The sequence below is a fragment of the Pongo abelii genome, chromosome 19 (genome assembly GCF_028885655.2).
Source record: "Pongo abelii isolate AG06213 chromosome 19, NHGRI_mPonAbe1-v2.0_pri, whole genome shotgun sequence".
Taxonomy (NCBI): domain Eukaryota; kingdom Metazoa; phylum Chordata; class Mammalia; order Primates; family Hominidae; genus Pongo; species Pongo abelii.
This window is the reverse complement of record NC_072004.2, coordinates 20,908,668-20,934,464: the sequence shown is the minus strand read 5'-3', so window position 1 is coordinate 20,934,464 and position 25,797 is coordinate 20,908,668. Positions and strand designations below refer to the sequence as shown.

General features: G+C 51.2%; 1 protein-coding gene across 2 annotated transcripts in view; it reads left to right on the top strand.

The window, feature by feature from the left end:
• Positions 1 to 4,250: 4,250 nt before the first annotated feature.
• The window catches only part of SLC47A2 (solute carrier family 47 member 2), a 36,554-nt gene continuing 15,007 nt past the window's right edge, over positions 4,251 to 25,797 (top strand). The window contains 14 exon segments of one of the 2 annotated variants that reach the window (NM_001134066.1): positions 4,298 to 4,479; positions 5,691 to 5,792; positions 6,121 to 6,189; positions 6,938 to 7,086; positions 8,155 to 8,197; positions 12,134 to 12,178; positions 12,495 to 12,592; positions 13,038 to 13,135; positions 14,143 to 14,256; positions 15,366 to 15,433; positions 16,180 to 16,221; positions 16,696 to 16,804; positions 17,708 to 17,783; positions 18,201 to 18,270. In NM_001134066.1, coding sequence (NP_001127538.1) covers positions 4,357 to 4,479; positions 5,691 to 5,792; positions 6,121 to 6,189; positions 6,938 to 7,086; positions 8,155 to 8,197; positions 12,134 to 12,178; positions 12,495 to 12,592; positions 13,038 to 13,135; positions 14,143 to 14,256; positions 15,366 to 15,433; positions 16,180 to 16,221; positions 16,696 to 16,804; positions 17,708 to 17,783; positions 18,201 to 18,270 — 1,206 coding nt within the window. In that variant the 5' untranslated portion in view covers positions 4,298 to 4,356. 2 annotated transcript variants of the gene reach the window in all.

The window sequence follows — 25,797 nt, the reverse complement described above, 5'->3', positions numbered from 1 at the left end:
AGGTGTAACCGAGTGAGAAAAGGTTAACAGAGGCCCTGGACCCAGACTGTACTTGGCAGGACTCCAGGAAATTAGTCACGTGAAGGCAGGCCCAAGGATCTGGCCCTTGCCCCCAGCAGGCTCTGGGCCTGCAGGACCTGAGCCCTCAAGTGAGGGGGACTTCCTGGCACGCCCACATGCCTCGTGGCTCTGCCTCAGCGAGGCTGCTGGGGCTCAGGGGACAGCTCCCCCGGGTCAAGCTTCCTCTTGCTGGCTGGGAGCCTCCCTAATCCCAGGGTGTGTGCTGGGGGCTTGCCAGGACTCTCCACTCCCTTGCCTCTCCCCGCGCCTCCTGCCATTCCTAGGATTTTGTAGCTTTGGGTCCTCCTTCCCCAAAGAGGTCCTGGATATGCGTGAGTCCTCTCACCACTGATCTCAGGGGTCTTTATCTGCTTGCCCTTGCTCGGGGCCAAGTGTGGACAGTGGATGGCACTGGAGAAAGCAGAGAGAATGGAGAGGGAGGAATAGAAAGGAGGAAGAGGAGGGTGCTAGTTAAAGAAGGCATGGCCTCTCGGCTGCTCCCACCTAGAAGTGGAGGCTGTTCCCTCTCCTATGAAATTTGGGTGAGTCCATGATTAGCTGTGGTCAACAGGATGAGGCAGAGGGACATGGGGACCTCCCAGGCTGGCTCTTGACCTGTATGCAGCTTCCACTTGCACCATCGAATGTCCTGTCTTCTGCTCCAGCTCCATGCTGAGATGCCCATGGTGCGTGGGGAGGTCGCTCCATGCTGAGATGCCCGTGGTGCTTGGGGAGGTCGCTCCATGCTGAGATGCCCGTGGTGCGTGGGGAGGTCACTCTATGCTGAGATGCCCGTGGTGCGTGGGGAGGTCGCTCTATGCTGAGATGCCCGTGGTGCGTGGGGAGGTCTCTCTATGCTGAGATGCCCGTGGTGCGTGGGGAGGTCTCTCTATGCTGAGATGCCCGTGGTGCATGGAGAGGTCCTATGAGGGGAGGTGGAGATGCTCCGACTGACAGTCTCAGCTGATAGCAGGCACCCACCGTGGCCTGGACATGAGCCTGGAGGATAGGCCAGCCCGGGCCAGCCCCCAGTGACTGCAGACACAGCTAGACTAGGGGAGGCAGAAGGACCACCCAACTCGCCCCACAGACTCATGACACAGATGGTAATGGTTTTAAGACAACAATTTTGGGGGGCCTGGGTCATGCAGTAATAGATAAATGAGGCAGGGTGTGTAGGCATGTTTTCACTTTCATAGCATCCCACCCTCTGGGGGGCCCCATGCCCCACTTCAGGTAGCTCACAGCTTCCCTCCTTCCCACCCTTTCCACCTCCATTCTTGTTCAGGTTGGCTCTTGCCCCAGTCTTCCAGGAATTTGTCTCTGGGACTGAAGGTGTTTGGGCTGAGTCAGCTTTCCCTGAATCACCCCTAGAGTCCAGGGCTGCATGATTCTCCCTTCTCAAGGCTGGCGGCTCAGCCCTCTTCTGTATCACCTGGCAATAATGATCCCTTCTCCCCCTTCCTCCCTTCCTCCCTTCCATCTGCTGACATGATCCCAGTCCGTTTCTACTGTTTCCGTCAGAGAACGTGGCTGACACGGCAACTGGCATCGGGAGGATGTAATAGGCCATGTGCCCCAGGAAATAAGGGCCTTGGAAACAAGTGATCAGCTGAGAAGGGAAAGGGTCCAGCATTGCTGGGACTTGCTTGTGTATTCTAGGGGATTGGCAGCCCTGTTCCTGAGAGTGAGCTGCTGATCCGTCTGTTGTGTGCAGTATCTGGGACCACAGAAGATGCAGGACTGAAGGGTGTCATGTTGGCTCCTGACAGCATTGGAAGCTCTGGAGAGAGGGCAGAGGCTGAAGCCTCGGAGGCTCCCCCCGGCCCCAGCCACAGGATGGCGCACAGGGGCCATCTGCAGCTCTGCTCAAAGTATCTCAGGTTCCAGGGCAGAAGCCTGGAAAACCCAACTCGGAGCTGAGTCTGCAGGTGGCTGCAGGGCGGTGCTGCTGAGTCTGCAGTTACCACCACAAAAGGAGGGCCTGAAGGCATTGCCGGGAGACTATGGAGGACTCACGGAGCTCTGACACCCCTCACCTGGAGGAGGTGGCTTCCCCCCACCCCCCACTCTGCCTGCACCACCTTTGCCTGGGGTGGCCAATGCATGGCAGTGGAGTCAGTAATTGCCCTTGCTCCTCCCCAGGGTCAAACCCACTGGGGCCTGGGGATTGAAATTCTGAGAGGAGTGTAGGAGGGGAGTGTCTCCCCGAAGAAAATATAGGAATGCATTGGCTTCTATCACAAAAATCCTGGGAATGTTCCTGAGAAGGGATTTTGGAGATGCTCAGCCTAGGACTGGCCCTCGGGAAGATGATCCGACCTTTGTCCTGTGCAGCTGAGTGCTGAACACCGGTCAGCTCCAGATAAAGCCTAATGTCACTGAGCTGATGGTGGGGTGTCTGCACTGAACACCTTCCAGCTTGGTGGGGGCAGGGGAGCCAGCTGTCCTCATTAAAAGTGACCTGGAGTGAGATGGATTCTTCTGCCTACACCTCCACGCGTGGGCTCCCTGAACACCCCCATCGCCATGGGCTCCCAGGAAGTATTGCTTCAGGCTGCAGGGCTCACTGCAATGCTGTGACAGGAGGTGACAGGCCAAGGCCAGCAGGTGACTGCTCTCCCCAGAGGCCCTGTCAGCTGGAAGCAGCTGGTTTCACATAACAGAGACCCCAGGCCCAGGTCCCCTGGATGCAGGAGGATTTGCAGCCGCCCTTTTGGAAGAGGTAGGCTGACCATGAGAACTGGCCAAAGGTGAGAAGGACATGGAGAAGGTGTTGGAGGAGGGAAGTCAGACATACTAGCAATAGCCTGGCCTGGGGGCTGTAGCTTTCACCTGTACTTCCTCCTGTTTGGTGTCATCATCACAATCACGACAGTGACAAAATGTCTTCTTTCCTCTAGGCAGGTGGTAAAGGTACTATTTGGTGCACAGGTTGGAGAGTGCTGTGATAGGAACCATCAGAACAAGGGCAGGAATGTGACCTCCCAGGTGATCCTGATGCAGGTGCTGCCAGTGGAGCGTTTCAGAATTCTGTGTCAAAAAAGAAGTCTGCGTGTTGACTGGGGTGGGGCTGTGCCTGTGTTTGGGGCCACCCATGGGTGTAGCACACCCGTTTTTTTTTTGTATTTGTCCTGCCTCCTGTCCTTCAGGGTCTGCTTCTTCCTCCTCGTGGCTCTGGGGGCTGCATCTCAGAATCCTGCCAGCCACTCCTCCGCTGCAGGGGTGGACATGGGAACCAAGTGGGGCCTTTGGGGTGTCTTCAGCCCTCCCACAGCTGCTGGCCAGCCTGCCTGCCATCTTCCTGCCCCCCTTGCTCACTCCTCCTTCTCCTGGGCTGAACCCACACCCAAAAGCCTGATCCAGGACTGGGCTAGGTGACCGGTGCAATCCTTAGATGCCTCTCTTGGTTCCCACTGCCCTGCTGGTCTTGGGGCAGATTGAGGGGGGAGTCACAGGCCATCCCTGCAAGGAAAAGCAGAGAGGGCAATTTGGGAAGGTGACAGAGGACCCTGTGGGACGCCGAGTCACAGCCTTGCTGGGCACAATGACTGGCGTGCATAGTGAGCTGCTTTCGGAAGCACTGCCACCCCTGGCTCTCAGATATGCTGCTGAAAGGGGTGACAGGCAGTGGGGGGCTTGGGACTCTGCCAAGGTGTCCTAGCTCCCATCCCCATCCCCAGGCCCAGGCCCAGGCCCCTCCAGCAGGAAAGGCTAGGGACCACACTGCCATGGGGTTTGCCAGGCCCTTGTCTTTTGGGAAGCCGCCCCTCCCAGGGAAAGGCAGGGCCGGGGGCTGTTCAGGCTCTGCCACCACCTGCTCTGTGACTTCGGGCAGGCCACCAATTCCTCTGAAAAATGGGAGTCTTTGTGGGCACCATCACGCCCGGGTACAGGACACCCAGTGGCTCAGCTGCCCCAGCCAGGCTGCCCTTTCCTGACCTCAGCACACCTCCCACAGCCACTGCAGGCAGCCCTGGACCTTCTCCGGCTGAGGCCTTACTGCCAATCCCTCTGGGAGACCAGACACAACAGGCATCGGTCTGGGTGACTCCCAGGAGCCCAGGCCTCTATCCTGTCCTCCCTAGTGGCTGAGGCAGTGGGCTGGGCAGCAGGGACTCAGTGCCCTGGGAGGCAGGGCTCATCCCACAAGTTGCCATGGTAGCCCCTCCTCCTGCCCCTTACTCATTAGCCAGGCTGTACTGACACGGGCTGCCCAGGCAGGGGGTGGCTCGCTGGACAAAGCTGGCCATGCAGGCGCTCAGGCGTGCAGGGTAGCCAGCGCCCCGGCCAGGAATGGACAGCCTCCAGGACACAGTGCCCCTGGACCACGGGGGCTGCTGCCCTGCCCTCAGCAGGCTGGTTCCCAGAGGCTTTGGGACTGAGATGTGGACTCTCTTTGCCCTTTCTGGACCCCTGGTAAGGAGGAGGAGCTGGGGGGCAGGTAGGGAGTGGAGGAAGCTGAGAGGCTGAGGGTGTCTGCCTTGCAGGCAGGATCCAGAAATGTGCTCACATTTTCCCCAGAAACTGCCCATGTTGACTGCCAGGTCCAGAGTCTGGGGACAGCAGGACGGCTCCTGTAGGCTGTCCCTAGACAATCCCCAGTGGCAGTGGGGCCTGACTGTGCTTAGCAGCAGGCAGCCACCACACAGAAGGGGTGGGTGTGCCTCAGCTGGAAACCCACAAAAGCCTGAGTTGGAAGATGGCTCCAGGACAAATGGGACCCGGAGATGCATGAAGCCTGCAGCACCTTCGCAGGGGGAAGAAGGGGCCGGCTACCCATTTCATTTCCAAAGGGGAAACTGTTTTTAAATACATTTATTTTTTCTGATCACAAAGAGTAATGGGCTGGGCGCGGTGCCTCACACCTGTTATCTCAGCACTTTGGGAGGCCGAGGAGGGAGGATCACCTGAGGTCAGGAGTTGGAGACCAGACCGGCCAACATGGAGAAACCCCTGACTCTACTAAAAATACAAAAATTAACCAGGCATGGTGGCGGGCGCCTGTAATTCCAGCTACTTGGGAGAGAGAGGCAGAGAATCGCTTGAACCTGGGACGGGTAGGCTGCAGTGAGCCAAGATCTCACCACTGCACTCCAGCCTGGGCAACAAGGGCGAAACTCCGTCTCAAAAAAAAAAAAAAGAAAAAAAAAACCAAAAAGGAGTAATAGAATTACACTTCCTGTAAAACTTTTAGAAAAAAATGAAAGTTATAAAGAAGAAAGAAATTTAACTCAAATCCTAGTGCTTGGAAATAGCCATTACTAAGATTTTGGTGTATTTAATTCCCCTCCTTTTTTGGGGGTGTGCGGCCTGACCAAATTATTGTTATAATAGGAACCGCAATAGCAGTATCAGACACTTGGGTCAAGCTTAGGGCACCAGGCACTGCGCTGTGTCAGGCACTGACCCTTCTGGATAGGGATGTGGAGGCCAGGCGTGATTGCAGCTGCAGAACGCAGAATGGGAGCTGGGCTCAGGCCATCCGACCTCCAGCCCTGGCTTCCCCAGGCATAGGTGACCTCTCGGGGCACTGCTGTGGGGCCCTCAAAGCTGGAGAGGCCTGTCTTGCAGGGCTCGGCTGTGCGGGGACCTGTGGCCCCGAGTCTGACCTGGCCGCTGTCCTCCAGTTCCTGTTCCAGGTGCTGACTTTTATGATCTACATCGTGAGCACTGTGTTCTGCGGGCACCTGGGCAAGGTGGAGCTGGCATCGGTGACCCTCGCAGTGGCCGTGAGTACCCAGCTTGGCCCAGAGCAGGGAAGTTCTCTCCTCAGGTTCTCCACTGGGTTCCCGGGTGGGCCCGTCTTGGGTGGCTGGTCAGGGATGGGAAGACACAGCCCACGTGGCTGGACAGCTGCCTTCACAGGTGGAACCTGAGGGCCGGAGATGGAGGCGGTCTGGCCCTGGGGCACACAGCACATGAGGCTGCTGAGCAGAGCCACCTCTGCCACCGCTGCCTGCTGGGCAGCATTTCACAACCCTGGCTCAGCCCAGAGGCAGGGGCCTCTCTTCAGGCCTCGCCTGACAAGCTCTTGTTTCCTCCTGTGTGTGGCACCAGTTTGTCAATGTCTGCGGAGTTTCTGTAGGAGTTGGTTTGTCTTCAGCATGTGACACCTTGATGTCTCAGGTAGGTGGCCTCCCAGGGAGCTGGGCAGGAAGCCAGGCAAGGGCAGAGCCAATCCCACAGGTGCTATGGAGATGGCAGGTGGGAGGGACGCAGCCAGGTGATCTGGGAGTGATGGGCCCTGGGGTCAGCTGCCCCTGCTCCACCTCCAAGGACCACAGGCTGTCAGGGAAACAGACCCACCCCTTTGAAAGAGTCTGGGCCAGGAGAAAGGCGAGGAGATGGTAGAGACAGTTCTCTGACCTCTTGCCCCCAGAGGAGGTCACCAAGTAGAGAAAGACAACCGGTTCCCCAGCCTCACTCCTAAGTTCGGCTGCCTACATGCAGGCATGTGTCAAAGGCCAAGGGGACACAGAAGGAACCTCCCTGCTTTCAGGGGCCTGCAGTCCAGCACGGGCTGCCCAGGTGGCCATGGGGTCACAAAGCGGCAAGGCCTCACCTCTCCCTGGGGGTTCTAGCTTCACGGTGCACCTGGGCTTGGTCCTGGCTCCACTTACCCGCCGCTGACATGTGATGAAGCCCCATGTGCCTTCATCCTCCTTGGAGCTTTGGAAGAACAGTGGAGACAGTGGTGGGCTCAGGCTCAGGAAGGCCGCTGTGCCATTACAGACTGCGGGCGCCGGGCTGTGGTCACCAGAGGCCGCAGGGTCCGCCACACACCGCTGGCGCCGCTGACAGCCCGCTCCCCGCGCGGGGTTTAGGAATGTCCCGGGCAGTGGAAAGGGCTGATGCGGGGCGGGCTGTTTTGCAGAGCTTCGGCAGCCCCAACAAGAAGCACGTGGGCGTGATCCTGCAGCGGGGCGCGCTGGTCCTGCTCCTCTGCTGCCTCCCTTGCTGGGCGCTCTTCCTCAACACCCAGCACATCCTGCTGCTCTTCCGGCAGGACCCGGAAGTGTCCAGGTGCGCTGGGCTCCGGCTGTGGAGGTGGGGCTTGCTAGAGACCCAGAGGCTCCTGGGAAACCCGGGCCGCCGCGGGAAACCCTGAAGATGCCCAGCTCTCAGACCCCATGCTTCTCTAGGCCACGAGTGCTCACAGTGCACGGTGCCTGCGGGTACCTTCCAGGCTTTGGTTTGGGGATTCTCCCCATGGCTGCGGCTCCAGCAGTGACCAGCAGGGACAGAGGCGGACAAACGCCGTTTTAATTTAGGAGGCAAGGCAAGAAACAACTTGGGATTTGCATTTTATTTGCATTTGTGTGCCCGGACACAGTTGGAGCTTTACAGATGCTTTCGAAGAAATGAAGTGTGTGCATTTTCCCATATTCCGAAAAGAAGAAAGATGACAACCACTTTTTGATGAATTATAGATTATTATTACTTGAGACAGAGTCTCGCTCTGTCGCCCAGGCTGGAGTGCAGTGGTGCGATCTTGACTCACTGCAACCTCCGCCTCCGAGGTTCAAGTGATTCTTCTGCCTCAGCCTCCTGAGTAGCTGGGACTACAGGCACGTGCCACCACACCTGGCTAATTTTTGTATTTTGAGTAGAAACGGGGTTTCACCATGTTGGCCAGGATGGTCTTGATCTCCTGACCTCGTGATCCACCCGCCTCAGCCTCCCAAAGTGCTGGGATTACAGGCACGAGCCACCGCACCCGGCCTATAGTTTATTATTAAATTTATTTTATAATAAATCCCTCTCATAGGGATGCCTTGTTCATGTTCATTTATATTATGTACATTTCATTTGGTTATTCCTTTTTAAGATATAACCTTTTTTTCTTACAAACCACGTTACTCTGAATTTAAGTTCCCTCGTCCTGAGGCCTGGGTGTTTGGGTGCTTCGGCTGCCCCTCCTGGCACCTGCTTAGCATCTGGAAGCAGCAGCCCCTGATGCTGAGGTTTCACAGTCCTGGCTGAGACCCTGGGACAGCGGCCGAGTACCCGGTCCTGGAGGACACAGGGGAGAGGGCCCTGCCTCCCCGGGCCACAGCCTGGTCAGCTCCGGAGTTTCTCCCTCTCTTGCAGGTTGACTCAGGACTATGTAATGATTTTCATTCCAGGACTTCCGGTAGGTGACCCTGTTTGCTGAGCATGGAATCACATTCCCCTAAATTCTGGCTTTTTGCTTTCCCACTCTATCTGCTGCGGAAGATCCCTATCCTGCTGTGACTTCCTGCTGGGCCATGAGGGTGACTGACAGAAGTTCCCGTTGCAGTTGGTGCAAATTGAATTAAAAAAAAATAGTATAACATGTTTTTCTGATTTGAAAATGTTTGTTGGAGAAAATACGAAAAGCATGAGGCAGAGAAAATTCAAATCACCTATAATTCTACTACCCAGAGAGAATATATGTTACTATCTCTCTCCAGGATTTGATTTTTTTTGAGATGGAGTCTTGCACTCCAGTCTTGCCCAGGCTGGAGTGCAGTGGCACAATCTTGGTTCACTGCAACCTCCGCCTCCTGGGTTCAAGCCATTCTCCTGCCTCAGCCTCCTGAGTAGCTGGGATTACAGGCATGCACCACCATGCCTGGCTAATTTTTGTATTTACAGTAGAGATGGGGTTTCACCATGTTGGCCAGGCTGGTCTTGAACTCCTGATCTCAAGTTATCTGCCACCTCGGCCTCCCAAAGTGCTGGGATTACAGATGTGAGCCACCACGCCCGGCCCTCCAGGATTATTTCTATTCATGGGTGTGGGTATTCAAACACACACATAAACACAAATTGAAATGGGATCAGTATGTGTATATTGGGTTATAATATCCTTTTTCCCTTTAAAATATGTCATTAGTCTCTTTATAGGACTAAATAACCTTCCACAATATTAATTCCAAAGGTTATCTGGTACCCATAGTTAGGCCATAGCTTATTAAACAATCTCTATTTATAATACAAACTATTATAAATAAGATTTGTGGTAAATATTCTTAAAGAAAAATCTTTGTGAATCATCTTACAGATGATTTTCAAGGAAACTATCAATTACAGAAATGCATTACTGGAAGTGGATGGCTCAGTGAATGGCTTTGAGACATATTGCCAAACTACCAATTTCTACTCCCACCAGCAAAAACTTCCATTATTGTAGACTACTATTATTAAAAGATTTCTTCCAATTAGAAACCGTATTAAAATGCATTTCTTTTTTCCTTTGTTTTTTTTTTTGAGACAGAGTTTTGCTCTGTCATCCAGGCTGGAGTGCAGTGGTGCGATCTCCGCTCACTGCAACCTCTGCCTCCTAGGTTCAAGCAATTCTGCCTCAGCCTCCTCAGTAGCTGGGATTACAGGCACCCGCCATCATGCCCAACTAATTTTTGTATTTTTAGTAGAGACAGGGTTTCACCGTATTGGTCAGGCTGGTCTCGAACTCCTGACCTCAGGTGATCCACTTGCTTCCACCTCCCAAAGTGCTGGGATTACAGGCGTGAGCCACCATGCCTGGCCTGCATTTCTTTTACTGATAATGAAGTTGAACATTTTCTCATGTATTTATTATGTGAATAGCTCTTTGCTTATTTTAGTGGGTTAATCTTTTTCTAAGTATTGTACTTCTTATTAAATAATATCTTAATCCTTTGTCTCAAATATTTTCCAATTTGTCATTTGCCTTTTATTCTGCTTATGTTTCTGACTTAAATAATTTTGAGCTGGGCACGGTGGCTCACACCTGTAATCCCAGCACTTTGGGAGGCTGAGGCAGGCAGATCACCTGAGTTTGGGAGTTTGAGACCAGCCTGACCAACATGGAGAAACCCCTTCTCTACTAAAAATACAAAATTAGCCGGGCGTGGTGGTGCATGCCTGAAATCCCAGCTACTCGGGAGGCTGAGGCAGGAGAATCGCTTGAACGCAGGACGCGGAGGTTGCAGTGAGCTGAGATCCCACCATTGCACTCTAGCCTCGCAAGAGCAAAACTCCATCTCAAAAAAAAAAAAAAAAAAAGATTTGTGAATGTGTATGTAAGTCCTATTCCTTATGTCTTTAACGAGCTTAAAAGACTTAACCTGGCCGGGCACGGTGGCTCACACCTGCAATCCTAGCACTTTGGGAGGCTGAGGCGGGCAGATCACCTGAGGTCAGGAGTTCGAGACCAACCTGGCCAACATGGTGAAACCCCGTCTCTACTAAAAATACAAAAATTAGGTGGGCATGATGGCGGGTGTCTGTAATCTCAGCTACTCGGGAGGCTGAGTCAGGAGAATCGCTTGAACCCGGGAGGCGGAGGTTGCAGTGAGCCGAGATTGTGTCACTGCACTCCAGCTTGGGCAACAAGAACGAAACTCTGTCTCAAAAAAAAAAAAGACTTAACCTACTGCAAGATTATATACACATTTGCTTATACTTTTTTGGACCCTTCCAGAGTTTCTATTTTTACATTTAAGATATTAATCCAACTAAAATTTTTTTGAACACCATTTATTACATATTCTCTCCTTTCTGCATTAATTTGTTAATTAATCAACAGTGCATCTATCTAGGTCAGTGATTGTATGTCCAGTGACCCGGGGATCTGTATGTCTCTTCCGCAGCCCAGTGCTTCACTGTTTGACCTGCAGCTTAGTGATGCCTGTTACAACTGGCAGTTCTGTGTCCTACCAGGCCCTACCAGGCTGAGCTCACTTTCTGACAGTGTAGCCTCCATGGCACCAGGGGGAAGGTTGTGGGCAAGGGAGCTGGCAGGGAAGAGGTCAGGGTGAAGGTGGGGTGCCCCAACAGCGTGCAGTCCCAGCAGACCCAGCCACACCCACCTCTCTGCCAGGCCAGTGCCATGACCTTTTTGGGGCCTAGCTGGTTACAGATTTCTTCTGGTTTACGGAAACCCCCTTATAGGGCTGCTCTTCTCCTCTGAGTCTTCCATATAATCCATACTTTGGCTTTTCGGACCAAGGTGATGGCATCTTGTCAACCAGCACTATTGGGGCTGGGTTGGGGGGAAATGCGCTATAAAGATGTCACTGTGGTGTCTTCTTTGTCAAATAAGCCAAGGTCCTTCCATAAAATGCAGCTGCAAAAGTTAATTGCCAATAATAGTGACTAATAACACTAACATAGTTATGTTAGTGGCTAACACTTGGAATGCTTAAATGTCCCATATATCATTTTGTAAGCACTTTGCAATATTAACTTTGCAATATTTATGTATGTAAAATATTAAGTGTATATTAAGTACACACACACACTATTATTATCCCAATTACAGATGAGGAGACAAACTCAGGGAGATTAAGTAACTTGCCCAAGATCACACATCTCAGAAGAGGCAGAGCCAGGAATTGAACCTGGTCTATTCCAGCTCTGTACTCTTAATCAGTACACTATGCTGAAAAGAAGTGGAGAGCTACAGGAAGGAATGGGACAAGGGCCCTGGGCTAGGTTTCAGTTGATGCCTATTCTATTCCCCTTAAGAGAGGAGAGAAAGGGTAGGTACAGTGCCCCTCAACACACACACTGCCAAGCACACTCCCCTGCGGTCCTCCCCGGCCAGGGAAGGGCCTGCCACCCCCGTAGGGTCTTGAACCTGCTTAGCATAGGCTGCTCACGGCCAGCATGTCTCAGTACCTGCCATTCCCTCGTCGGAGGTCACGCCTTCAAATCCTGTCTCTAAGGCCAGAGCCAAAGTGGGCCCTTCTGTGAACAGGCCCTTGGGTCACTTCTCACCTTCCTAAGCTGATGGAAGCCTGGCTTAGCAGCCAGAAGGCCTACCAGGCACTGTGCACCATGAGCATGTGTGCAAAGGGTACTCTCTCAGAGCCAAAGAATGCCTGCTCGTCTCCCCTGCGGCAGAAGGGAGCCCTGAGGGGGCCTCTTCCATAGGCCGGGCCCGAGCACGAGTCCAGGTGGCTGGGTAGGCTTTGGCCGCACCTGAGAGGTCCCAGACATACTTTGATGAACTAATTGCCCCAATCTGGGGTACTATGTCCTGGAAAGGAATGTCTGTTATTGCTCATTTGGTGGGTTTTGGTCATTATTGTTGATTTGTTTGGGTTTGCTTTTCATACAGGTGATTTTTCTTTACAATCTGCTGGCAAAATATTTGCAAAATCAGGTACAGGTCTTTGGTGTGGGGGGAGGCCCTTCTCCCAGCACACTGCCCTATTCCAGTGGGAGAGGGGCCTGGGGCTTTCCCCTTCTCTCCACCATCTGTGAACCAGCTCTTGAAAGGGGTCACTTCCAACCCACCTGCCACGTCCTGACCTCCCGCACAGAGGCAGGTGACAGGCTGTGTGTCTCAGCCTCTTCCAACTCCTGAACAGGGATGGCTGAAGGGGCAGGAGGAGGAGTCCCCATTCCAAACCCTGGGTTTGTCCACCCTCCATCCATCTCACTCACACCTTAGCAGGGCCAGTTTTCATTTATTTCAGAAGATCACCTGGCCCCAAGTCCTCAGTGGTGTGGTGGGCAACTGTGTCAACGGTGTGGCCAACTATGCCCTGGTTTCTGTGCTGAACCTGGGGGTCAGGTGAGCCCGGGGGCTGGTGGGGCCTGGTCAGGGGACACTGCCCACTGAGCTCTCCACCCCTGGTGGAGACAGGTCAGTCACCATCCTGGCCCGGCCTGTGCCGTCCTGAAGTGGAGGGTTATGGGGCCTGATGGTCCCTTGGGGACCTCAGTTTGAGGCTTGATCGGGTGAGAGGACAGCCACTCCCCGCTCCTGCCCAAGCCCACCAGGAGAGGTGAAGTGGGCACTGGCAGGGTGGCCCCCAGGACACTGTAGTCACGGCTGCCTTGGTAAAGCCACCATGGCCAGAGGTGCCTGTGGGCCCTGGTTGAGTCTGATCCCAGGATGGGGGAAGAGCACAGCCATGCCTGCCCCACACGGGCTGGTCGCCAGAGCCACCTCTCTCTCAGGCAGGGTGGTGGCAGAGTTGGCATCAGTCGCAGCCCTGTTCTCTCTCCTTACCCAGGGGCTCCGCCTATGCCAACATCATCTCCCAGTTTGCACAGACCGTCTTCCTCCTTCTCTACATTGTGCTGAAGAAGCTGCACCTGGAGACGTGGGCAGGTGGGAGGCCTGGCCTGCTCTGGGAGGCTGAGCAGGCCAGCTGTGGTGCTGCCCCAGCCCTGAGGCAGGGTGGTCAGCAGGCAGAGGGTGCAGTGGAGCCTGTAGGAGGAGGTGCAGGACCCTGCACGGCCCCTTCCCCTTTGCTTCCCCAGACCCAAGGGCCCAGAGTCCCTCCATCCAAGGTGTCACGATGCAGAGCCCTGCTGGGTCCATCACAGAAGCCTGGCCCAGGGAGCTTTCTTGCCCAGCCTCTGCTCTCAGGATGGCGGTGAGAGCAATGACACCCGTGGAATACCAGGCATCAGCAGTGCGTGGGGTGCCTAACATTCCTGAATTCATTTAAACCTCACCCCACCTCATTAGCCCCATTTTACAAAGAGGAGATTATGACAGACGGAGGTTAAGTAATTTGCTGAAACAGCAGGCGTGTAGGGGCCTGCCTGTCCTTTTCTGCCTCTTGAGAGCCAATCCCATACAAGGACCTTCTCTTGCCAGGCATTTCAGGAATAGCTCTGCAGGCCCCTGGGGTCTCACGTGGGGCAGGGCCCTGGCTGAGCCCCTTCCAAGCTTGCCCAGCGCACCTGCGGTGTGTTTCCCTTCAGCATCCTTGATCTCATGCCGCCTCTGAAAACTCCCCAGGGAGGCAGGGCAGCTATAAGGCCTCGGGTTTTCAGATGGAAATGGAGCCTGCAGAGTGCTGGGTAGTTGCTCAAGATCCCACACTGTTGAGGGTGGAGTGGGGACCAACACCCATGCCCTGGGCCCTGGGGCCACACCGTGGACTGGCCAGGTGAGCCTGGTGCCCTGTTCCTGCATCCTCCTCCTCCGTGGGCCCCAACACCAGCTCTAGACCAGCCGCATTCCCTCTGCAAAATGCCCAGTGCCTGGGCCTGCTAAGCCCCAGAGCAGGAAGAGCCAAAGGGGTTTAGGGGCCTCCTGGCAGTGGGGAGCAGGAATGGGGTGGGCAAGCAGGGCAGGCTGTCAGCTCACGGGGCCTCTGTTTCCAGGTTGGTCCAGCCAGTGCCTGCAGGACTGGGGCCCCTTCTTCTCCCTGGCTGTCCCCAGCATGCTCATGATCTGCGTTGAGTGGTGGGCCTATGAGATTGGGAGCTTCCTCATGGGTACGTGGAAGAGCATGGGGGGCGCAATGGCATGTGGGCGGCTCACCCAGCCCAGAAGCCCCCTCCCCAGGATGGCAGCTCACCAGCCCCCTTCCAGCTTCACTGGCCAGGCCCCCCAGGCTTGGACCCAGAGAGCACCACTGCCCAGCGGGGCTGATCCGTCTGTTGCTGGTCTGCCTCCCTACTAGGCTGTGAGCATCCAGGAGGCAGGCTTGGGCCTTTCGTGCCTGAATCCCAGCACGGGCCAGGTGGAGCAGGTGCCCGTGGGAGGTGGCTGAGGCACGGAGGAGTGAGAGATTGAGCTGGTTTGCGGGTGTGAGCAGAGGTCTGGGCTTGCCAGTGTGAGGCTCCCACCTGCTGCCTTGTGTGTGCTCATTAGAGCACTCGGTGAAGTGAGGACGCTAGGCAGCCTGAATGTGAGAACCCCTGCCCTGCCCCGCATTTGCAGATGAGAAAACGGGGCCCCAAGAACAGAGGAACTCCACAAATAGAAAATCAGTGGGAGGGCCAAGAACCGAACTCGAGTTGCCGGACCCTGGTCCCGTTCTCTGTCCCCTCCCTCACACTGCCACCCTGAGTTCATCTGGAAAGACAGACCACACAGGGAAGCCTGCAGAGGCCTCCGGGTCACTGGGCAGAATTTTCCTAACAGGCTGAAGGCCAGGCAGGAATGTCTTTTTGTTGTCATTGTTACCAATCTGCCCTTCAAAATCAGCCGGGCTCAGTGGCTCATGCCTGTAATCCCAGCACTTTGAAAGGCTGAGGTGGGAGGATCACTTGAGGCCAGGAGTTCGAGACCAGCCTGGCCAACATGGCGAAACTCTGTTTCTACAAAAAAATACAAAAATTAGCTGGGTGTGGTGGCACCACCTGTAGTCCCAGCTGCTTGGGGGCCTGAGGTGGGAGGATCACCTAAGCCAGGAGGTGGAGGCTGCAGTGAGCTATAATTGTGCCACTGCACTCCAAATCAGGCAACAGAGTGAGACCCTGTATCAACGAAAAAAAAAAAAAAAAAAAGCCTGAGTCCCCAAAACAAAGCAGCGTCCTGTCGGCGCAGGGTCTGGGTGTCTGGGGCTGCGGGTCGGGCTCACGGTGGGCCTCTCCTCTAGGGCTCCTCAGCGTGGTGGATCTCTCCGCCCAGGCTGTCATCTATGAGGTGGCCACCGTGACCTACATGGTAAGGCTCCTGCAGGGGTGCCTTCCCCACATCCCCCACCTGATGGCTGGAGGTGTCATAGGAGGGGGGCAGGCTGTCACCTGAAGCTGTCTCTGTCTCCCGAGGGACCCCCCCCGGGCCTCTCGTGCCCACCAGGTCCAGACCTTGCTCAGCTTATGCCAGGGCTCACACACAGGTGCCCAAAACCTGACCACCAAGGGTGATATTTCACTCACAGATGTTGGAATTTTAAAAATTAATTAGTATTATTTTAAAATTGGGAGATTTCACATCACAATCTTATTTTTGGATTTTCTTTAAAAATGCACATTCCAGGCTGGGCACGGTGGCTCACGCGTGTAATCCCAGTACTTTGGGAGGCTGAGGCGGGCGGATCACAAGGCCAGGAGTTCAAGACCAACCTGGCCAATATGCTGAAACCCCATCTCTACTAAAAATATAAAAAGTTAGCCAGGTATGGTGGCACAAGCCTTGTAGTCCCAGCCACTTGGGAGGCTGAGGCAGGAGAATCGCTTGAACCCAGGAGGCGGTTGCAGTGAGCTGAGATTGTGCCACTGCACTCAAGCCTAGGCAACAGAGTAAGACTCTGTCTCAAAAAAAAAAAAACAAAAAAAAAAACACATTCCATTGAGCAGCAGGCCCACATTCCTGCACACTGCAGTTGGCCAGAGCTGGGTGACAGCGTCCCCAGCAGGGCCATGGGCTCTCCTCCACCACAGCCCCCACCTCCCCTCTACTCCCCACAGAGACACAGCCATCATCTTGCTTACACAGCCCATGTCGCTCGGGTACGCATCTGCATGTTATCCCTGACCCCAGCTTTAAGCAAAGGAATCACAAAAATCTACATTACAAAATCCATTTAGAGATTCTTATTTTTGCAAATGGTTTCTGCTGAAATCTCTTTTTTCTTACAGGGAGCTTTTCTGGGACTAAGACCACAGTCACCTCTTTAAAATCTGTTTACTCATTTGATTTTGACAACACAGTGATTTCGGTTGCAAGGCCCGCCTGCCTGTGCTGCCTCTGATGGCGCAGGTGGTGGTGGGACTGGTTGGCTCACTGGGGGTACCCCCACCCTTCTCCCAGCCCCAGCCCTCCCTGCCTCATTGTCAGCAGCAAGAATGTGACATGCCTCTTACGCTGCATGCCTGAGATCTGCTCTGCCTTCCCGCTCCCGTCCCTCTTGGCCCAGGCTGGCTCAGGACTCTAGGGGTTGGAAGGTGGGCCCACTGACAGTGCTTTCTTTTCTTTGATCCCAGATTCCCTTGGGGCTCAGCATCGGGGTCTGTGTCCGAGTGGGGATGGCTCTGGGGGCTGCGGATACTGTGCAGGCCAAGCGCTCGGCCGTCTCGGGCGTGCTCAGCATAGGTAGGTGGAGTCCTCTCCTGGTGGGCCTTCAAACGTTGGCCTGAGTCACCAGCCTGGGCCACAGGAAGGCTGACATGGTGGAGGCAGGGCTGGCCTCGGGAGCTGCCAGGTTTATCTTCCAGGCCTGCTGGACCTGCCATCTGACCCAGGTCAGCCTCTGCTGATAAGCTGACAGCTGCCCCTCCCTGAGCAGCAAGCGTCCCTCTCACCACTTTCTCCCCATCCCCAGTCACTCCTTCCCTGCTGCTGTGATTCTGGGACTCTTCTGGAGACAGCTGGCTTCTACCACTTACCTTAGAGCAAAGCCTGACTCTTTGAAGGCCCTTCCTGCCCAGCACTCTCCTTCCAGCTGTCCAGAGTCCTTCTGCAAGTCTGGCCCTCCCAGCACCCCCATGAGCTTGGCAGCTGCCAACCTACTCTGGAGAAGGAGCCACTCGTGTCCTCTGACATCATGGCTGTGCTTTCTGAGACCGGAAGGCTCAGACCGGCTTCCCTGTAGAGAAAGCAGTGGTTCTCAGGCTGTAACCTGTGCAGGAATCCCCTGGAGGGCTGGTCACAGATTGCTGGGCCTCACCAGCAGGCTTTGGTTCAGTAGGTCGGAGGCAGGGTCTGAGAATCTATTTCTAACAAGTTCCCACGTGATGCTAATGCTGCTGGGCCAGCGTGCCGCCCACTCTGAGAACCACTGGAGTGGAAGCTTTCTCCACACTGCCCTTCCTACAAGGCTGTCTAGCCCAAATGAACGCCTCAGATGTGGGGGACATGAAGGCCTGTGACAAAAGGCACCTGGCTGCAGAGGGCTGGGCTGACTTACACTGACGTAAGGCCCAGCCCTTTGCTGATCTGAGCAAGGGTGCTTCCTGGCTTGGGGTCTGTCATTGCTGCACCTTTTGTCTCTTCCAGTTGGCATTTCCCTGGTCCTGGGCACCCTGATAAGCATCCTGAAAAATCAGCTGGGGCATATTTTTACCAATGATGAGTAGGTAATCAGTTTTCTGTGCTGACTTTTGGAAAATGTCAAAGTGGTTCCCAGTGTGTGCTCAGATTTATCACATGCCTAGCTCAGTGCTGGGCCCAAAGGAAGGAGAAAGAGCCCAGGCTTGGCTCTCACTGAGAGGAAGCCAACCTCTGTCTGTCCACCTCAGGCCTTTAGTGCCTGTCCATAGACAAGAGGCTAATTGAAGGGCAGTCCAAAATTGTGGGGGCTCTTCTGAAGTTTTAGGTGTGACCCACAGACACAGAAAACTCTGGGCTAGCAGTGCCAGTTACATTTGTGTGGGGCAACTACCTCTATTCCAAAGCTTTTTCTTGTGGGGGTGGGGTGTGGAACAGAAGGGATATAAATGGGTCTCAAAGGATACATCTGTGTCTTAATGCTTTCTCATTTCTTCTGCAGAGATGTCATTGCCCTGGTGAGCCAGGTCTTGCCGGTTTATAGTGTCTTTCACGTGTTTGAGGCCATCTGTGTAAGTACCACTTTGATCCAAAGCCTGACTCCCCAGAACATGATTTATGTACTTGTGCCCTCCCCAAGACCTCGCAGGGCTGTGAGATGAACTTGTTAATACACGTGAAGGGCTAACTGTATAGTAAGTGCCCAAAGTATTTGCTGATAATAGTTCCATTCTTATTTCAAACAGTGACTTCCCTCTTCTGCAATTTACACGAGCTCAAAAGTGAATGCAGATTAGCAAAGAACTGAAAAATTGCAGCAGTGTAAAGCCACAAATCTTTTTCTTCCGGATTCCTCATGAGCTGGGACCATGACATTGACCTGTGCCCCAGGCTGGCCAGGAGCTGAATGGCAACCACATCCTGTTGCCAGCACAGAGGGACATTACTACAAGGGAACAAGCTCACCCAGAACATAGAAGGAACTGGACTTTCTGCTCCTTTGATCACTAAAGGACAGGTGTCATTTAACACAGATTTGAATTATGTGATTTTTTTTTTTTTTTTTTTTTTTTTTTTGAGACAGGGTCTCGCTTTGTCACCCAGGCTGGAGTGCAGCAGTGCAATCATGGCTCATTGCAGCCTCAACCTCCTGAGCTCAAGTGATCCTCTCACCTCAGCCTCCTACGTAGCTGGGACTACAGGTGCATGCCACCACATCCAGCTAATTTTTAAATTTTTGTATTTTGTAGAGACAGGGTCACACTATGGTAGGTGGAATCCTTTCCTGGTGGGCCTTCCAATGTTGGCCTGAGTCACCAGCCTGGGCCAGAGGAAGGCTGGCACGGTGGAGGCAGGGCTGGCCTTGGGAGCTGCCAGGTTTATCTTCCAAGCCCTGGCTGGCCTCGAACTCCTGGGCTCAAGTGATCCTCCCATATCAGCCTCCCAAAGTGCTGGGACTATAGGCATGAACTACTGTGCCCAGCTATGATTTTTTAAAAACACGAGAAAACAACAAAATGCAAAACACTAAACTCTTGCTTAATAAGCAGAATTTGAACTCATAGCTCTCCTACTTTGCGTCTGGAGTTAAGTGAATTCTTCAGGAACACACCCCTTGCATACATTCCCATAGCTCTGCAGAAGGATATGCCCTTAATTAGCAACACTGGCACACTCCAGCCCTTTACCTACCTGGGGAAAAAACACTTGCATAACAATTACCAACTCATTACAAATCTACTGAAAGAAATCATATTTACGGAGGATTTTTCCAAAGGCCTCTGTGTACTCCATCCAGTTCGCAAACTATTCTAGGATTTATTTTTGAATATAGCTGGGCATTCAGAAAGCGACAAGCTCGGGCCACATGTTCTTAGCCTCAGCAGAAATGCCTTCTCTGGGCTGTGTTCTGGCATCATATTTGTGGCCTTTATCAAGGAACATTAAACAAAACTACTTTATGGAGCCCATTATTGCTTTTGTCATAGGATACTATTTTTTTTTTTTTTTTTTTGAGACAGAGTCTCATTCTGTCACCCAGGCTGGAGTGCAGTGGTGTGATCTTGGTTCACCGCAACCTCTACCTCGTGGATTCAAGTGATTCTCATGCCTCAGCCTCCTGAGTAACTGGGATTATAAGCATGCACCCCTACGCCTGGCTAATTTTTGTATTTTTAGTAGAGACGGGGTTTCACCATGTTGGCCAGGCTAGTCTCAAACTCCTGACCTCAGGTGACCCACCTGCCTCGGCTTCCAAAAAAGCGCTGGGATTACAGGTGTGAGCCACCGCACCTGGCCTGGATACTGTTAAAAGACACTATTCATACTTTTTCTCTAGTGTCTGGGTGAGACCACACCTGAGAAATCATTCTTGAAATTGAAAGCTAGGAATAGCTTTGCTTTTTTCTTTTTTCTCTTTTTTTTTTTTGAGACAGGTCTCACTCTGTCACCCAGGCTGGAGTGCAGTGGTGCCATCTCAGCTCACTGCAGCCTCGACCTCCTGGGCCCAAGCAATCCTCCTACCTCAGCCTCCTGAGTAGCTGGGACTACAGGTGTACACTACCATGCCTGGCTGATTTTTTAAAGATTTGTACAGATGGAATCTTGCCATGCTGTCCAGGCTAGTCTTGAGCTCCTGGGCTCAAGCAGTCCTCCTGCCTTGGCCTCCCACAGTGCTGGGATTGCAGGCATGAGCCATGGCACCTGGCCCAGCATTTCTTAAGAAATTAAGTATGCCTCCCCTTCCAGGGGGCAGTACTTCTCTAGTCACTTGGCTACCAAGAAACTCCGAGTCGGGTTTACAGGGAACAGTTACCAGGGCCTGAGGGCTTGTGTATGTGCAGCCCATCATTTTTCCCCCTGGCTAGTCGGTTTTTTCTTAATTTACATTTTCCATGAGCCTTATTTTTATATTTTGTAAACTTTTAGTGAGTTATAACTTACATATGATAAAATTCATATGTAAGTATACAACTCAGTGATTTTAAATGAATTTAGAGTTATGTAACCATCACCACCATCTAGTTTTACATCACCCCCCAGAATTTCCTGGAGACTGTTTTGTAGTTAATCCCTGCTCCCATCTCCTGCCCTGGGCAATCTACTGCATTGCTTTCTGTCTGTATGAACAATTTCATATAAGTAGGGTCATATGATATGCAGTCCTGTGTCTGGCTGCTTCTCCTTAGCATACTGTTTTTGAGGTTCATCAGTGCTGCAGCATACGTCACTGCTTCATTCCTTTTATTACCGAGTAGTTCCATTGTATGGAAATACCGCCTTTGTTTATCCATTTATCAGTGGATGGACATTTGGGTGTTTCTAGTTTTTGCTATCATCAATAATGCTGTTTAGAACGTTCACGTGGAAGTCTTTGTGTGGATTTATTTTCATTTCTTTTAGTATAGTCCTGGGAGTTGAACTGTTGGGTCAAATGATTTTATTTTTAGCTTTTTAAGAAACTGCCAGCCAGGTGCAGTAGAGCTCATGCCAGCATACCAGTGCTGGTAATCCCAGCACCTTGGGAGGCTGAGGTGGGAGGATCACTTCAACCAAGGAGTTTGAGACCAGCCTGGGCAACATAGGGAGACCCTATCTCTACAAAATTAGCTGGGGGGTGGGGGGGTTGGCGCACACCTATAGTCTTCGCTACTTGGGAGGCTGAGGCAGGAGGATTGCTTGAGCCCAACAGTTCAAGGTTATAGTCAGCTATGATTGTACCACTGCACTCCAGCCTGGGCAACAGAGTGAGACCCCCATCTCTAAAAATAAAGTAAAATAAAAAATTTTAAAAAGTCACGGTATAACCCAAATTCACCTAACCTTTCTATTATTTTGTAGGAGTTTTATAGTTTTACATGTTGCTTTTAGGTCTGTGGTTTTAACTTTTGTAAAACAGGATATCTAAATTCATTATTTTGTATGTGGATGTCCAGTTGTTCCGGTACCATTTCTTGAAAAAAAAACTGGGCTTTCTCCAGTTGCCTTTGTTCCTTTGTCAAAATCAGTTGACTGTACTTGTATGGGTCTATTTCTGGGCTTTCTCTTCCATTCCAGTGATCTTTTTTATCTATTGTTTCACCAATAGAATCATTTCTAGGTATCCTTGGGCAACTGGTTCCAGGACCCTGCAAGGTACCAAAATCCACAGATGCTCAAGTTCCTGATATAAAACGGCAGGGAATTTGCATATAACCTATGCCCATCCTATGAATTTAAATCATCTCTAGATTACTTATAATACCTAATACAATGTAAAAGCTATGTAAACAGTTGCTATGCTGTTTTTTTTTTATTGCTGTATTATCGTTTTTCAAATATTTTTGATCCATGGCTGGTTGAATCCATGGATGCAGAACCTGGGGTATGGAGGGCTGGCTATATACTTAACACTGCTGACCTGTACACTTAAAAACAGCTAAGACAGCACATTCTATATGTATTTTATCAAAATTAAAAGAATTTTTTTTAATCAACCCTGACATAAAGTATTGATACAAGGCTGGGTGCAGTGGCTCATGCCTGTAATCCCAGGACTTTGGGAGGTTGAGGCAAAGGAGGTCCTCACTTGAGTTCAGGAGTTCGAGACCAGCCTGGCCAACATGGCGAAACCCTGTCTCTACAAAAAATACAAAAATTAGCCAAGCATGGTGGCACATGTCTGTAATCCCAGCTACTCCAGTGGCTGAGGATGAGAATTGCTTGAACCCGGGAGGTGGAGGTTGCAGTGAGCCAAGATTGCGCCACTGTACTCCAGCTTGGATGACAGAGCAAGACTCTGTCTCAAAAAAATAAATAATAAAAAAAGTACTGATACGAGAAGTAACTGAGCTAACATGTATGAAAGTGTCTGAAACACAGTAGCCATTTAATAGACATTAGGGTTGACTATAATGCAACAGCCAAGACCTTGTGCACAACTTTACCATGCTGTCTTGATTACTGCAGCTTTATAGTAATTCTTGAAATTGGGTAGTATCACTCCTCCAACATCGCTTTTCTTTGTAAATGTTGTGTTTTGAGTCTTTTCCCTTTCCACATAAGCTTTAGAATCAGTTTGTCAATATCTACAAAACAAGCTGCTGGATGGCTTTTCCTTTCTTGTTGCAGCCATCCCAGTGGGGATATGCCTCTATGTCACTGTGGTCTCAGTGTGCATTTCTCTAATGATGAGCCCCTTTTTGTGTGCTTATTATTCATTCATATGTAGCCTTCAGTGAAATTTCTATTTTAGTCTTTTGCCCATTTTAAAAATTAAGTAGGCTAGGTGTGATGACTCAAGTCTATAAAACCATCACTTTGGGAGGCTAAAGAAAGAGGTTGGCTTGAGCCCAGGAGGTCAAGACCAGCCTTGGTGACATGGCAAGATAACATCTCTACAAAACATTAAAAAAAAAAAAAAAAAAAAAAGCTGGGCATAGTGGTGCATATCTGTAGTCCCAGCTACTAGGGAGGCTGAGGTGGGAGGATAGCTTGTGCCCAGAAGTTCAAGGCTGCCATGAGCTATGACTGCACCACTGCACTCTGGGCTGGGTGACAGAGCAAGACCCTGTCTCTTATCTACAAAATAAATAAAACAAATTTTAAAAATATGAAAATATAATATTTGGTAGCTGGTTGTATTTGCTTGCTAAGTGCTTTGGTTTGAATGTGTCCCCCGAAGTTCATATGTTCATGTAACAGTGTCGAGAGATAGAACTTTTTTTTGGTTGTCTTTTTGTTTTTTTGAGACAAAGTCTCACGATGTTGCCCAGGCTGGTCTTGAACTCCTGGCCTCAAGCAACCCTCCTGCCTCAGTCTCCCAAATTGAGCCCTGTCGTTATCTTTTTCCTTTGAGACGGAGTCTCGCTCTGTCTCCCAGGCTGGAGTGTGTAGCACGATCTCGGCTCACTGCAAGCTCCACCTCCCGGGTTCATGCCATTCTCCTGCCTCAGCCTTCCGAGTAGCTGGGACTAAAGGCATGCACCACATACACCTGGCTAATTTTTTTTTTTTTGTATTTTTAGTAGAGACGGGGTTTCACCGTGTTAGCCAGGATGGTCTCAAACTCCTGACCTCGTGATCCGTCCACCTCGGCCTCCCAGAGTGCTGGGATTACAGGCGTGAGCCACCGCGCCCAGCCTTAATGTCATTATCTTAAGAGCGGGTTAGTTATTTCAAGAGTCGGTTCCTGACAAAAGGATGAGTCTGGCCCCCTTCCCCTCTTTCTTGTGTGCTCTTTTGCCCTTCAGGCGTTGGGATGATACAGCAAGAAGGCCCTCAACAGATGTTGTCACTTGATCTGGGACTTCCCAGCCTCCAGAACCATGAGCCAAATAAATTTCTGTTCATTATAAATTACTCAGTCTATGGTATTATGTTATAGCAACACAAAATGGACTAAGACACTAGCACTGCCATAACAAAGTAGCAAAAATTGGATGGCTTACATAACAGAAATTTACTGTCGTACAGTTCTGGAGACCAGATATCCTAAATCAAGGTGTCAGCAGGGTCATACTTATACTTCCTTTGAAGGCACTAAAGAAGGATCTGTTCTGGGCCTCTCTTCTAGCTCTGGTAGCCTCAGGGGTTTCTTGGATTGTAGATGGTCATCTTTTCCCTGTCTCTTCAAGTCTTCCTTCCATGTCTGTCTCTGTCCAAATTCCTTTTTTTTTTTTTTTTTTTTGAGATGGAGTCTTGCTGTGTTGCCAGGCTGGAGTGCAGTACTGCAATCTGGCCTCACTGCAACCTCCACCTCCTGGGTTCAAGCAATTCTCCTGCCTCAGCCTCCCAAGTAGCTGGGACTACAGGTGCGCACCACTATGCGTGGCTACTTTTTTTTTTTGTATTTTAGTAGAGACGGGGTTTCACCATGTTGGCCAGGACAGTCTTGATCTCCTGACCTCGTGATCTGCCCACCTCGGCCTCCCAAAGTGCTGGATTACAGGTGTGAGCCACCGCACCAGGCCCAAATTCCCTCTTTTAATAAGGACACCAGTCATATTGGATTAGGGCCTACCTACCTTAATGACTTCATCTTAACTTGATCGTCAGCAAAGGCCTTATTTCCAAATAAGGTAACATTCACAGGTACTGAGAGTTAGAATTTCAACATCTTTTGGCCGGACACAGTGGCTCACACCTGTAATTGCAGCACTTAGGGAGGCTGAGGTGGGCAGATCACCTGAGGTCAGGAGTTCAAGACCAGCCTGGCCAACATGGTGAAACCCCATCTCTACTAATAATACAAAAATTAGCTGGGTGTGATGGCACACACCTGTAATCCCAGCTACTCAGGAGGCTGAGGCAGGAAAATTGCTTGAACCTGGGAGGTAGAGGTTGTAGTGAGCCAAGGTTGTGCCATTACACACCAGCCTAGATGACAAGAGCGAAACTCCACCTCAAAAAAAAAAAAAAAAGGAATTTCAGTATCTTTTGTTGGAGACACAATTCAACCCATAACATTTATTATTAGTTATAAGAGTTCTTTATATATTCTAGATACAAGTCCTTTATCAAGCTTTATGATTTGCAAACCCAGGCTGTGGCTTATTTTTTTAAATTAAATTTTATTTTTTAAATTCACAGATAAATATATTTATGGTATACATTTTTTTCTTTTCTTTTTTTTTTGCTGTTTTGGTTTTTTTGTTCTTTTTTTTTTTTTAAGACAGGTCTCACTCTGTTGCCCAGGCTGGAGTGCAGTGGCACCATCATAGCTAACTACAGAACTCCTGGGCTCACACCATTCTCCCACCTCGGCCTCCCAAAGTGCTGGGATTACAGGCATGAGCCAATGCACCCAGCCACTATGTCTGTATATATGTAAACATTTCACTATGTTTAGACATTGTGAAATGGCTAAGTCAAGCTAATTAACATATGCATTACCTTACATAATTCTAATTTTCTTGTGGTGAGAACATTTAAAATACACTCTTAGCAATTTTCAAGTATACAATAGTTATCATGTTGTACAACAGGTCTCTTAAACGTTTTCTTCCTGTCTAACTGAATCATTTTCTTAATGGTATCTTTTGGGCTGCAAAAGTTTTTACTTTCAATGTAGTCCAATTTCGTAATTTCTTTTATGGCTCATGCTTTTGCTATTTTATACA